The sequence below is a fragment of the Phascolarctos cinereus genome, unplaced genomic scaffold (genome assembly GCF_003287225.1).
Source record: "Phascolarctos cinereus isolate Bilbo 61053 unplaced genomic scaffold, phaCin_HiC Scaffold_9;HRSCAF=440, whole genome shotgun sequence".
NCBI lineage: Eukaryota > Metazoa > Chordata > Mammalia > Diprotodontia > Phascolarctidae > Phascolarctos > Phascolarctos cinereus.
In genome coordinates this window covers 193,116,809-193,131,941 of record NW_027556402.1, presented here as the reverse complement: position 1 = coordinate 193,131,941, position 15,133 = coordinate 193,116,809, and the positions used below count along the sequence as shown (strand labels likewise).

Below are 15,133 nucleotides of genomic sequence, written 5' to 3'. Positions count from 1 at the left end.
GAAAGAAAGAAAGAAAGAAAGAAAGAAAGAAAGAAAGAAAGAAAGAAAGAAAGAAAGAAAGAAAGGAAAGAAAGAAAGAAAAGATAGATCACCTTGCAAAAACTTGTGTTGATAAATCCATACTAGTTGGGAATACTTTTCTGTTAATACTCCCATAGATCAAGTTACACATGGCCAGGAGAATGTGGCTTAGAGGGGGGAAAAAAACCAAACATGACATTGTTGGGAGAAGCCACTTCATTTGTTTGGAGAGCAGACATTGCAATGGTATTAATTCACTTGTTCATTCAACAAATTATTTTTCTTTATATTATTATTTCTCAAGCACCTGCTCTGTGTATTCCACTGTGTTCAGAGCCAAACAAACCCTCCTACATTTTGGCTGGCCTCATTTTTAGTGATATAGTTTTCATCAGCTAGGTGAAGCAGTAGATAGAGGGCCAAGCCTGGAGTCAGGAAGACTAGGGTTCAAATGCAGTTTCAGAAATTTACCAGCTCGGTGACCCTGGGCAAGTCACTTAACCATATTTGTCTCAGTTTCTTCATCTGTAAAGGAGCCAGAGAAGCATATGGCAAACCACTCCAGTATCTTTGCCAAGAAGAGTCAGTAAGACACACCTGGAAATAACTGATCAACAATGACATAGAGGTGTTGTGAGGACTAAAGGATAGAATTGTAAGCAGTTAGCACAGTGCCTGGCACGTAGTAAGCGCCACATAAATGTTAGCTATCGTGAGTGTCATCTTTGCTGAAAGGATCCATCCCTAGCCAGGTCACCACTTCCTTTTCTACATGGTGACCATTTTTCCTGAAACATAGCATCCATAATGATAGTCTGCCCTGGTCAGAACACATTTGTAGTGTTGTATTCATTTGGGGGGCACCACACTTTGAGAGGTATGTTGGCCAACTGGAGAGTATGCAGACGAGAGAGATCAAGATGGTGGTAAAGGTCATGGAGGAACCAAGAATGTTCAGCAGAGAAAAGACTCAGTGCCGGGGACATGATTGATGACTTAAATGTTAAGAGAATTATACTATCAAGGCATAAGGCTCCAGAACAGAACGAGAAGCAGTGAAGTTGCAGAGGCAGATTTAGCCTTGATGTCAGGAAAACTTCCTAACGATTAGGACTCTCCAGAAGTGAGATGGGAATTAGTTAGTTTGCCAGCACTCTTCAAGCAAAAGTTGGACTATCACTTGTCAAGGCTAAACATTCGGGTACGGGTCAGACCAGAGCCAGTGTTCTGAATATTTTTTGTGTCCTGGACCCCTTTGGCAGTTTGGTGACGCCTACAGACTTCTTCTCAGAAAAATGTTTTAAATGCATAAAAGAAAATACTGAGGGTTACAAAGAAAACCAGTTATATTGAAATAAATTTCCCGTATCCAAGTTCATGTTCAGTCATTTCAGTCCTGTACAACTCATCTGTGTTGTGGTGACTTTTTGTGACCCCATTTGGGTTTTTTTTTTTTGGCAGAGATACTAGAGTTGTTTCTCATTTTCTCTTCCAGCTTATTTTACCGATGAGAAAACCAAGGCAAATAGGGTTCAGTGACTTGCCCAGGATCATACAGGTAGTTAAGTGTCTGAAGCCAGATTTGAACTTTAGAAGACGACTCTTCCTGACTCCAAGCCCAATGCTCTATCCACTGTGCCACTTAACTACCCATCCAAGTTCATAAATCCTTTGAAGTCTAACCATGAAGTCCTTGGGGATCCACGGATCCCAGGTTCAGAACCTCTGGACTGTTTGTGTTGTTCAGTTGTTTCAGTCATGTCCAATCCTTCATGACCTCATTGGGGGTTTTCTTGACAAAGACACTGGAGTCTTCTCCAGTGGATCTGTTTTGTCATGCAATCAAAGGCTAAGTGACTTGCCCAGGGTCGCACAGCTAGGAAATGAATACAGGTCTCACTGATACCAGGCCCGATGTTCTATCCACTGAGTACTGGTCGTCTCTCCCCTGGACTATACGATGTTTTGGATCCCTTCCTGCTTGGAGATTCTCTGAAGAATGAAGCAAAGAGTTTTAAGGATGCCCAGGACACAAAAAGCCAGAGAAATTTGTTTTAGTTCAAGGACCCTCAGAAAAAAAACAACCATTTCTTCTGGTAAACACTTGGGGGATTTTGTCAGAGCTTCCTATATTTAGGCTAAAGCTAGACTGGAACACCTTTGAGGTCCCTTTCAATTCTGAGGTATAATTTTATTTAAAACTTGATATGTAGAAACCTTTGCTGTTTGGAACCCAGGGTTCACATGTAGCCCCTCCAACCTGCATGGTACCTCAGGATCTTCCTGGCATCCACTGACCATCATGGGGTACTGGTGATCTATCACCCGGGCGGGAGCGATGACACCCAAAACAATCTCATGTCCCGGCATGTCCATTCCTGGCTACACAAGGAAAGGAATCATACACCCTGAGGGATGACATGGTCTGTGCAAAACAATGCAAACTGGAAATTTAGTCAGGCTCTAAACTCAAATTGACCTTAATTTCCCAAGAATTGGAATTAAAAGGCCTGAGTTCAAATTCCATCTATGTTCTTTACTGTGGCCACAGCACTGTTGTGGGCATCCTTGTTCCCACCTCAAAAATGAGGATCAGAGATTTAAAGCTAAGAGCAGGGGTTTGATTGAATAATCTTTGGAATCCTTCTGACTCTAATATTTTTTAATTCTGTGAGGAAGGCAGATTCTTGCCTGAGTGAGTTGTGGTTCAGTCATTTTCATTCATGTCCCCCTTCCTGACCCTATTGGGAATTTTCTTGGCAAAGATACTGGAGTGATTTGTCATTTCCTTTTCCAACTTATTTTACAAGTGAAGTACTGAGGCAAACAGGGTTAAGTGACTTGCCCAAGGTCACACAGCTAGTAAGAGTTTGAGGCCATATTTGAAATCAGGAAGATGAGTCTTCCTGACTCTGAGCCCACTATTCTATCCACTGTGCCACCTAGCTGCCCTAAATAACAGAGCAGTCCACAAAAAAATCTGTTTACTTTGCTGGCCAAGGGCCTTCCTGAGACATGTACTCTGCCCTTAGAATGAGTGTTCATGTCACCACTCCAGTATAGTTCAGTGGGGCTCATTTTTCCCCCTATCCATTTATCATTTAACTATGGTTTCAGTGTAGTGTACTGGAAATGTCTGTGGTCCAAGAGTCTTGAAAACCATGTCCCAATCTTGGTTCAGTCACTAACTTAGTTTTTGATCTTGGGCAAGTTACAAACTTTCTTTTGCTGGATCTCAGTTTCTTCATCTATTAGGCCATATGAAAGTGAGAATTTTTAAGCAATGCAATGACAAATGATAAACTTCAGAGGACTGATGGTCAAGCATACCCCCTACCTCTTGACTGGCAGGTGGTAGACTATGGGTTCATGATGATGACCACAATGATGTAAAGGGAAACAATATTGAGACCAGTTTAATTCAATTCAAAACACTGAGTCTTCAAAACTCTGATCAGTGCAAGTCTAATCATGACTTTATAGGTCTGATGGCAAAGTATATTTTCTACCTTTCGGCAGAGAGGCGGTGGTCTGTAGGTGTGGAATGGGGCATTCACTTTCAGATATGTCCAATGGGTTGATTGGTTTTGCTTAGCTATACTTAATTGTTATAATGGAGGGTTCTTTGGGGTGCGGGAGGAGTTCATTTGGAAATGACAATGACATAAAGAGAAAAGAAAGGAAAATTGCATCAACAAAACATTTTTAAAAAGCAAAATAAAACTGAAGGGATTAACCTAAATCTCTAAAGTTTCCTTCTAGCTCTAAATGCTGTGGTTCTTTGATTCTTATGACCTTTGACAATTTGATACATACGTTAGCTAGACCAAGTCATTGATTAAAAAAAAAAAGTTGAACAGACTGTCACAAACAAGGAATTCCTTGGGAATTGCACTAGAGAACTGTCTTCAGTTAGGTAATAGATTCACTACAGCAGAAGTTTTTAACCTTAACAGATTTCCAAGGAGCCAAGGTAGTCTACATGTTGGCTGGCAGAACCAAAATGTGAACAGGCTAGAACACTGGGTAGAATCTAATAAGATAAAACTTAATAGGAAGAAATAAAATCACATTTGGATTCAAAAATCATTTTCACAGGCACAAGATATAGAGTGTGTGGGTGGTATGGCTAGAGGGCAATTTGTCAAGCTATATCTGAAGCTTTGTGTTCAATTTTATATGCCTCACTTTCAAAAAGACATTGATAAGCTCTTCTCAGCAATGCAAGGATCTAAGTCATCTGCAAAAGTCTCATGATGGAAAATGCTATCCACATCCAAAGAAAGAACTATGAAGTCTGAATGCAGATTGAAGCATACTATTTGCTCTTTTTTTTCTTTTGTGGTTCCTCCTATTGGTTCTAATTCTTCTTTAGAACATGACTAATATGAAAATATGTTTAATACGAATGTATATGTAGAGCCTATGTCAGATTGCACTCCATCTTGGGGAGGGACATGGGGAAAGAGGGAGAGAAAATTTAAAACTCAAAAGCTTATGGAAGTGATTGTTGGAAACTAAAAATAAACAAATTAATTAAAATTTAAAAAGAGAAAAAGGTAGGAGTTTACCAAGTAACAAAAAGAAAAGAAGAAGAAAAAGAAAAGACATTGATAAGTTGAATGAAATTCCAAGGAAGGCAACCAAGATGGCAAGTCTCAAGACTCTGCCATGTAAGGATTAATTGAAGGAAGTGGAGGTTTTTTTAGCCTAGAGAAGCAAAAGTACCAAAAGAACATGATAAATATCTTTAAATACTTGAAAGCCTATATCATAAGTAAGGCATATAAAGATTTATTTGTTCTGGTCCCAGAGTACAGAAGTTGAAGCAATGGGTTAAACATTACAAAGAAACAAGTTTTGGTTTGATGTAAGAAAAAACCTAACAGAGTTGTGCAAATGTGGAATGGATTGCTTTGAGAAGTCATGGATTCTCCCTTGGTAGAAACCTTTAAGCAATGGCTGGATGACCTCCTGTAGCTCTGTTATAAGGGGGTTCTTTTTTTCAGAGTCTCCTTAGGTTAAGCAATTGATAAAGATCCATTCCAACTCTGAAATTCTGTTCATCTTGGAAGTAATAGAAATCTTTCTAAAGGCCTACTTCATTCAACATAGTTTCAAGTTTTCTAGGTTACTCTCTGGCCCTGCCTCCCTTCAAAGGTTCCTAATTCTCAAGCCAATGTGTTGCGCTCTTGCCTAATCCAATGTTTCTCCTTAAAGATGAGAAACTCGAGGCCCCGAAAGGGGAAGGATGATAGAAGGAATACTGGCCTTGGACTCAGGAGACTTGGGTCTCATTCTGGGACATGGTGATCTTGTAGGAATCACTTCAGGGTTATTTTTTTTAATTAAATTTTATTTTTTTCCCAATTGACAAAAACCTACTTCTCCCTTCTACTTACCTTTACCATGAAAAAAATAAAATAAAAACTCTTAGAAGCTAATATGAATAGTCAAACAAAATAAATTCTCACCTTGGCCACATTAAAAAAAATCTATGTCTCATTCTCTATCCCTCAGCATTACTGAGAGGAAAGTGCTTTACAAATTTTAATGTTCAATGTAAATGTGAATTATTATTATTATTGTTATTATTATTAGGCTTAGTTTCCTCATCTGTCAAGTGGGTATGATAACCACAAAAATTTACATTTATAAAGCACGTTAATGGGCAGCAAGGCCTCACAGTAGATAGAGTGCTGGGCCTGGAATCAGGAAAAATTATCTTCCTGGGTTCCAATGTGGCCTCAGACACTTACTAGCTGTGTGACCCTGGGCAAGTCACTTCACCCTGTTTGCTTATCTGTAAAATGAGCTGGAGAAGGAAATGGCAAACCACTCTGGTATCTTTGCCAAGAAAACCCCAAATGGGGTCATGAAGAGTAGGACAGGACTGAAAACGATTGAACAAAGCACATTAACATTCCAATGTACTTTCTTTATAACACCTATATGAACTGGGGCTGGAAGGGTGGGACGGTACTATTACCTCCATTTTACAGATGAAGAAACTGAGATTCAAAGAAGTTGAAAAACTCACTTATAGTCACAAACTAATCAGTGTCAGGGTCTAGATAATAATGCTTGAACTGCCTCCTGCATGGGATTGTTTAAATATTGCATCATCTAATGGATGCCAAAGTACTTTGGAAACATAGTCATGGAAGGCTTGATTTTCATTCTGCTCCTCCTCCTCCTCCTCCTCCTTCTCCTTCTTCTCCTTTTTTCTTTCATCTTCTTCTTCTCCTCCTCCTCCTCCTCCTCCTCCTCTTTCTCCTTCTCTCTTTTTGAATAATATGTTGAGGGCTAAGTGTTCATTTTGAAGACATCTGTGTTAGGTTCCAAGAGGAAGGCAGGCCTTTTAAAGAAGATAAATGGGACCCTACTAAATGAGCATTGAAAATCTATCCCAGAGGCTTTAGTGTCTTTCAAATTGAACTACCAAAACACACACACACACACACACACACACACACACACACACACACAAACACAAGAGGAGGCTTGTTAATTTATACAGAGCAGGGCCGTTCATTTCTGAGTGAGCCTTTTGTAGGAATTGTTTACAAATACCTGATAAGAGTTTGCAATTAAATACCTTTCTCCTGCCAAGCCCCAAGGCTGCTTAATAAGGATATGGCACATATCTTGGGAAAGGGTCACAATGTCTCTTGTTTGTCCCTAGGAGACATAGCCGACTCTGAGAAGAGCAGATTATTAAATGGCTGTAAGGGGATGTAACTCTTATTGAAAGGAAGCTGTGCTGTGTTCATTGTCTCTTACTGAGCACAAAAAAATCCTCCTTGAAGCTGGAGCTCCTCCTAAACTGGCCAGGCCTCTGCCATTGGAAGGGAGATGGAAGGCATGGTACAGTGGAAGAGCCCTGGCTCAGGAGTCAGTAGACCTGGGTTCAAATCCTACCTTTGGTATTTATGTGACCTTGGGAAAATCACTTGACTTTTCTGGGCCTTGGTTTAAACTATAAAATAACAGAGGTGGATTAAATGGCCTCTAAACTCCTTTGTAGCTTCAGATCCTGTAAGAGGCCTTCACACTTCATAGCACAATTAATTTATAGTATGTTTAATTTATATATCACTTTCCTTGCAATAGCCTTAGGTAATAAGTAGTGAAAATATGAATATTCCCATTTTATAGATGAGGAAATGGGGCCAAAGGGATTAAGTGAATTGGCTCAGGTTAGTAACCAACCCGATTTGAACCCAAGACATGATAGATCCCCCTTAAATTGACAGAAAGACTTTGAACGATTATACTTGAGGCACTGAGCTGTGATGATTTAAAACTCTCTCAGTCTCTGTATCTCTCTTTCTCTGTCTCTGTCTCTCTTTCACACACACACACACACACACACACACACACACACTTTGCAATCATCTTTTTTATCTCCAAAGTCCAATATTTTCTACACTTTAGTGTACTCTAAATGGAGCTAACTGTGAAACATGAAAACCCCAAAGCCTCTAAAATGAAATTTAGTAACTATTCAAAAGGCTGACATGGCTATAGTAATTTTTTAGTTTAAACAGCACCTTTATCTCATTTAATTCTCAAAATGGTGCTGTGTGCTAAGCAATTACAACTCTTATTCAGGCACATTTTACAGGTGAAGAACCCAAGGTTGTAAGAAATACAGTGATTTGCCTGAGGTCACAGAGACAGTGGTTGATCAGGTACTTAAGCCAACATTTTCTGATTCTAGCATTCTTTCTGTTACATTTCTCCTTTGGGGGACTCAGTTTTCTTATCTGCAAAATGGGGATGGGTAGGTAAATGAGAAGCTTAGTTTTTGAAACAATATTTTAAATTTAGGAGACATTAATTTTTTAAAAATTTTCAACGGGAAAAAAATGCAGTACATAAGGATATTTCAGATGGAGAAGACCTTGCATGTCAAGATTTTGGAATTAACTGCATATTCAGTAAACAGTAGAGAGCCCCTGAGGATACTTTTTGAGAACAGGAGGGACATAGTCACTGAGCTTTGTGGAATGGGTTAGTCCAGGGTCCCTGACTTTAGGAGTTGGTTTTGATGGACTCTAAACATCACACTCTACCCCACTTAGAGTGAGTGGCCTTGCACAAGTCAGATCTCCAGGTTCCTTATAGCTCTAAAACACTATGATTCTGTTTCTACTCTGGATCTCAGTTTTCTCATCTGTTAAATGGGGATGGCCCTAAAAGGGACCTTAGGAAATGGGATATAGGGGCTGGAAAGAGAGAAATAATCCCCTCTAGCGTTTATCAAATTGTTCAGTAGAGCCCTACTGAGCTATTTCTTGAAATGGCCCAAAGTGTTGAGCAAAGGGAAAAAAAAATTATTTGTTTGTAATATTCAGGGAATCATAGAATTTGAGCTGGAAGGAGTCTTAAAGGTTATCCAGTCCAATACCCTCATTTTACAAATTAAGAAATGGAGGTCCAGTACAGTTAAGGGATTTGCTATTTGAATTCAGGTTGTCTGAATCCAAATCCAGTGAATTTCCCCCTGTACCATACTCTTTCTGTAGGGTTAGATTTGAACAAAATTAATCTAAATCAATGATTTCCTTGTTTTGTGTGTTTATCTATCTATTTATTTATTTATTTATTTTGCTCTTTTTTTGTGTGTGGTGAGGTGATCAGGGTTAAGTGACTTGCCCAGGGTCACACAGCTAGTAAGTGTTAAATGTCTGAGGCTGGATTTAGAGTCCTCCTGACTCCAAGACCAGAGCTCTATTCACTGTGCCACCTGGCTGCCTCCTTGTGTTGTGTGGGTTTTTTAAAATGTAATATGCAACCACTGAAAACTTTCAAATACAGTAAGATAAGTATTAGGCAATTTTTAAAAATCATTTTAAAATGTTTATCACAAAGAGGGTTTGAAATTAAATATTCCATTATTGCAAAAATACGAAAATCTCACATCTGTTCCACCACTGCCCCATTTTATAGGTAAAAGAACCATCCATAAAAGTGAAATATTTAGTTCAAGTTCACACAGCAAGTTAATAGCAGAATTGAGGATAGAAAAGAAATGTGAAATGTTTTGAGAAATCCATATCAGTGTATAGATGTCAGCCAGCCCACTTTATGCAAAGGCCACATGCCAACATGGGTTGGCTTTCCATAATGGATACATGCTAAACTGAATGCATTAGAAGAAAATCGCACATTTCGCCAAGTTACTTTAACATTATTTTGCATTTTATTTTGAAGAGACACTTGTCCCCTGAAGAGTTCCAGGAAGTCTTTGGGATGACCGCAGAAGAATTTGATCGCCTGGCTCTTTGGAAAAGGAATGAATTGAAGAAGAAGGCATTGCTTTTCTAACCTCTCCTTAGAGGGGAAAAAAAAATGTGCTTGTTCAGCGAAAAGAAAAGAAAAGAAAAGAAAAAACACAACCTAAAGTAGTGTTCCAGAGCTATTGTACACACTTGCTGCCACACTATTCTCCTACTTCTGTGTGTTCATGTTGGGGGGTGGGGGGGTAGTGATCAAAGGAGGAGTTTAGCTCATAGGATTTTGGAACAGAGGCCGTTTGGGAATCTGGGTCTGGCTTGGAGATTAGCCACTGACTCTACTCCTCAGATGGTTAAAAGGAAAAAAAAATGAAAGAAAGAAAATAGCCTTAAGTCACCCATTCCTCTGTGTAACTTAACATGAAGGGGATCTTTAAAGGGGAGGAGGAGGATAAGGGAAGGGTGAAACATAGCTGTGGTGAGAGAAATGATAGCTCATTTGATGGCTTTTGAGAAAGTGTATTAAAATGGCAGAAGTAATGAGGAAGCCTTGAACGCCACCTTAGATAAGGGAAGACAAACTTTCCAACGTCAAAGGGAATAATATTTTTAGTTAAGGATCGAGGCTGAAGAGAGGTAGGTTAGTGAAGGGTTTCACACACACACACACACATACACGCACCTCTCAATGGTATCTTTAATTATACAAGAGTTTTTATTTTATTAAAAAAAGTCTATTGACACATGACTTATTATAGCCTACTAAACAACAAAATGATCTATATAAAGAGCTTAATTTTAACGTCCCATTCAACAGAAATCCTGAAGCCTTATACCTACTGGGTTCATAGCTGCGTAGTTTCTGTCATTGCAGTGTTGCTAACCTATACATATACATATATATATATATATATAAATATACATATATATTATATATAATTTTTCTACACTTCCCCCAGGTGATATGAATGGCATCCTTCTGTAAAAGAATGCTATTTGTACATACATATTATAAAGGCACCACTCTTTCCTCTCCTTCTCTGGCTTCATCTTGTGAGCCTTATAAAGATAACTTAGTCTTCTGACAGCAAAAGCTTGGGACTGTAGGAACTCAGCAAATGAATAAATAAATAGATTAGAAAGCCTAGCTCTCCCTGTGGACAAATTGAAAAAATAAATAAATAAACCCAGGCCAAATACCTGCATGTTCCTGAACAAACTGAATGCCTGCATAATCACAATGTACAGGGGGAAGAGGGGATGCTTTGCTTTTGCAAGGCAAAGCTATTAAAGTGCTTCATAGGTATTGGATGCGAATATTACACTCCTGATGCAGTGAAGACTGTAAAATTACTGACACCATGTGGGAAGAAGTCTAGGGTGGTGAGAGGGTTGGAAATACAACAAATCGATAGTTTTATGTAATTCTAAAAACACATTATCCAAAGTATATTTTCCAGTTCTCTGTTGTGGTCTGCATTTTTCTTGTCTGGAATGTCTCTGTTCCTAGTCTACATTCACTCTATATCTTTGGGCAGTTCCTTAAAGTAACTGCTCACGATGTGCACTGCTTCAAACTAATTCAACATGTCCAGGGATGGAGGCCTTGCAGTGGTCAACTTTATGTCTTTGAATTAGCTAGTAAGAACGGAGTGGTCAGAAAGGAGCTATTTTCTCCTCAACTCAGAGCTCTGTCTGATCCTACCAACACCTGGGAAAATAAAGTCATTTTTGCTCAATAAAGTAAAAAGTGTTGTGATATAAGTGCGTATAATTCCAGATGGTATGAGTCTGCTTCATTGCATGTCCCCTTTGTGGAGGTTTCTGTGGAAAAGATCAGGAGTCTGGCTTTCCTGCTGAGCAAAGATACAACCTAATCTAAACCAATTTAGATTAACCAGCTCTATCCAATAAGCATGTATTAAGTGTCTATTAACTACAAGGTCCTGAGTTTACAATCTAGTCAGAAAATTAAGTCAGCAAATGCCACCTTTCATGCTGCCTGTGGATTGTGGTCTCCTAGGTTTTGCCATCCTTGTTAGGCATTTATGGTAACTGTTCACCTTCCAGGGTCAATTTAAAGATGAGAGGCAACGTGGTGGACACATAAATTGGATTGCAAACAGAGAGACCTAGGGAGTCCTGCCAATACTTTTTGTCAGCAATCAGCTGTGTGGTAGACTTGAGCCAATTACCTCCTCCCTCTAGACCTCAGTTTATCCATCTGTAAAATGAGAGAATTGGGAAAAATAATCCTTAAGATCCCCTCCAGTTTCACCATTTTATATCCTAAGGTCCCCTCCAGCTTTAATATTCAACATTCTAAGGCCTCTCCCAACATTAACATTTTTTATACTTCAAGTCCTATTCCAACTTTGACAATCTATGTTCTCAGGTCTTCTAACATTCTACATTTTAATAGCTGTTCCAGCCTTATGTCTTTTTTACATGACCTAAGGCCCCTCTAGCGATCATAGTCTACATTCCGAGTTCTTCCAACTATCATGTTTTGTGATTCTGTTCCAAATCTACAACTTCTAATGATCTTATTTCAATTGCATTGAAAACAAAATAGAAGAGACATTTCAAGCAGGTGCCCATGTTCACATCCCTGTGAAACACTTTCCTATGCTGATGAGAAAGTCTTAGTCAAATTTGCTGGGTTGCCAGTTCTTCATAATCTTCCCAAATGTCCTGACACCCCAGACACTATAAAACAAGCACCATTTCCTTTCCCCTATTCCCATCCTGCTACCTGTGTCACAGTGGCTTTGATTTTATGGAGATAGTCTAGAACTTATTATTAGCCTGTTTCATGTCATGGACCGCTTTTGGAGTCTTTTGACTCAAATCAAGTGTTCTTTCAATTATGCCTGACTCAGAGTTCTCCAGTAATGAGACTTGAACCTATAGGCATTTGTTCACCAATGGTTTATTGAACTACTATGTGCAAGGCAGCATGACATAGGCTGGTCGTGATGCCAGGAAGAACTGAGTTCAAATCCCATCTCTGGCATATACTGGCTTTGTGACCCTGGGCAAATTACTTAACTGCCCAGTGTTCTAGGCTACTCTTTTTCTCTAGTCCAATCCTCTGTCTTTTTTTTATTCTTTCAAAATTAATTTTTATGTTCAAAGATCTGTCTTTCACTCTCATTTCCCTTCCTTACCCCCCCACTGAGAAAACAAGAAAAACAAAATACCTGTTAGTAACATACATAGCCAAGCGAAACAAATTCTCACGTTAGTCATGATACACACAAACACATCTCTCTCCCTCTCTCTCTCTCTCTCTCTCTCTCTCTCTCTCTCTCTCTCTCTCTCTCTATATATATATATATATATATATATATATATATATATATATATATTTACCTATGTCTATCTATCTATCTATCTAGCTACCTATCTATCTACACCATATGTATGTGTATGTCTCAATCTAGTCTGAATCTGTCATCTCTCTGCCAAGAGGTAGACAGCCTCTTTTATCATTATTCCTCTGACATTATGGTTGGTCATTGTATTTGTTGATCAGAGTTCCCAAGTCTTTCCAAATTGTTGGCCTTTACAATATCACTTTTCCTATTTAATTATTCTTCTGATTCCATTTACCTCACTCGGCATCAGTTCGTATAAGTCTTCAGGTTTCTCTGGAACTGCGCCTTTCATCATTTCTTACAGGATAATAGTATTGCTAGGCTACTCGTTAAAGACTCTAAGTTCTATAGAAGATGCCAACCTGTGGTTTGCTAATGAAATTACAATTCCAGTTCCTATCCCTGACCCTTTTCCTTTTTTATTATGTGCCAAAATGATGGATATCAAAGACAAAAAGAAGACAGTCCCTGTTATCACTGAGCTTACATTCTTCTAGGAGGAGCTGCATGCACACAGTTAAATCAATGCAACATATAAAAGCACTTTGGGGAGAGGGAAGATTAGGAAAAGTGGGGAGAACTTGAGCTATCTTGGAGGGAGCTAGTGATTGCAAGAAGTAGAAATGAGGACAGCGTGTTTTTTTCTGGCATTAAGGATAGTCTATGAAGAGGCAAAGACATGGGGTGATGGACTATTGTGCAGTATAAGAGAAAAAAACATATATACCAACCATTGGTTCACACACAAGGGTCTCTTGGAGTGTCAGGGCCCTCATCAGATTCTAACCCAGAATTTCAACAGTTAATCCTTAGGCATGTTAATGAGTAGGATATCCTGATGTATGACAATCAACAGTTTTTGATGAAGCACTTACTGCTGGGTGTGGAGGCAGGGAGAGCTATACAGAGTAAGACAAGAGCCCAGACCTGTCCTCAGAGACCTTAGAAACATGCCACATGAATCATGATTCTCCCCATGTCCAAGACTGGATACATGCATACACAGTCACTAAATCCCACCAGAACAGAAAACTTTGGATAAGGTTACAGTTGGATTATATGGTCGCTAAGGTCATTTTCATCTCTACAATTCTATGGTTCCATGTTCATCTCTATAATCTATTATTGACACAAGCTAGTTTGTTGAATTCTAGACTGTTCAAGCTAAAAGTGGCTTTTGAACATAAAATGCAAGAGCTGGAAGGGAACTTAAGAGCCATCTAATCCAACCCCTTCATTTTACAGTTGAGAGAAACCAAGGCCCAGAGGAGTGAGATGTGAATTCTGACTCAGATGTGACTTTTATAAGATCCCTGAGGCCTGGGCTGGCTCACAACTTGTTCTGTATTGTTCTCCCTACTTTCAACCCCAGTAGTGCAACTTGAGTTCTGCCAACATATCACCTGTGTGACCTTGGGCAAGTGATGCCACCTCTCTGACCTCAGTTTCTTCATTGGTAAAATGAGGGGGGTTAGTCTTCTTCTAATTCTAGGCCTACAATGTTATGGCCATAGAGTTAGAAACAGATCTAGAAATAAAACTCAATTTTCTCAACTTTTAGTGCAATTTTTCCTTCTGTTACCCACAAGTCAGGGCTATTCTTGGGGAAAGTGATGAAATCAACTTGAACTTCCATGCCATCCATATCTGACCTCATTTTTCCTTTCCATAGTGCCTGCCTAACCCTCCCAGGTACCCAGTGTCCTCTTGTTTCCTCTGAAAAAGCTCTACTTTTAGCCAAGAAAGTAATGTGATAAGTTTAAATCACTGACTTCCCTTCCTACACACACCTTGGCAATTTGTATTTTAAGCCTTAGCTCTCTCACTGTGGAATGAAAGACTGAATCTGTTATCTCAATCAGGGAGGCAAAGTAAGGGAGCTGTGGGGCCAGGAAGGAAGCAGTCACTCCCAATAACTCTAATGAGGTCACTGGTCTTTCTCTTACTCTGAAGCTACCTGAAATAGGAGATAAAAAGAGAGAGAGAGAATGAGAACATCCACCTGATATCTTACCCTAGCCCATTCTCCTATTCAGGTAGGGATTGAAATAGATGACTTCAGAGCTTCCTCCCAGTTCTGAGATTCAATGGCCTTCCTGCTGTTGCAGGGATCTGTGTGCCGAAAATAGGGAGAGCAAGAGAACCAGATGACCCTTCTTGGTGACAAAGCAGTGAATTTCTAGGGAGTTTTGATATGTGGGTGACTTTCCTTGTGTGTTTGGATCTGTATTTCTGTGTGTGTGTGTGTGTGTGTGTGTGTGTGTGTGTGCGCTAATAGAATCTGTGTGGTCCATGCTGTGCTTTGGGCTGCCCGATATCTTGGGTTAAAGAACACAGAAGGGTCATGATGACTGTCCTTAATACCTTCTGAGTCATTGCTTGGTCTATTACCAAAAGTCAAGGAACTCTGATGAGCATTAGAGGAATTCAAGGCACCAGGAGGCAGGTTGGAGAGATTTGGAGAAAGGAGAAAGGAGGTCTTTCCAAGCA

The 15,133-nt window shown here is 39.4% G+C and overlaps 1 protein-coding gene across 1 annotated transcript in view; it reads left to right on the top strand.

Moving 5' to 3' along the window:
* ABLIM2 (actin binding LIM protein family member 2) overlaps nt 1-11,037 on the top strand; it is a 229,014-nt gene extending 217,977 nt beyond the window's left edge. The window contains exon 22 of the mRNA XM_020992129.2: nt 9,241-11,037. Within this exon, the coding sequence (XP_020847788.1) occupies nt 9,241-9,354 (114 nt within the window). The 3' untranslated portion in view covers nt 9,355-11,037. The remainder of the gene's footprint in view (nt 1-9,240) is intronic.
* The last annotated feature ends 4,096 nt before the right edge of the window (nt 11,038-15,133 follow it).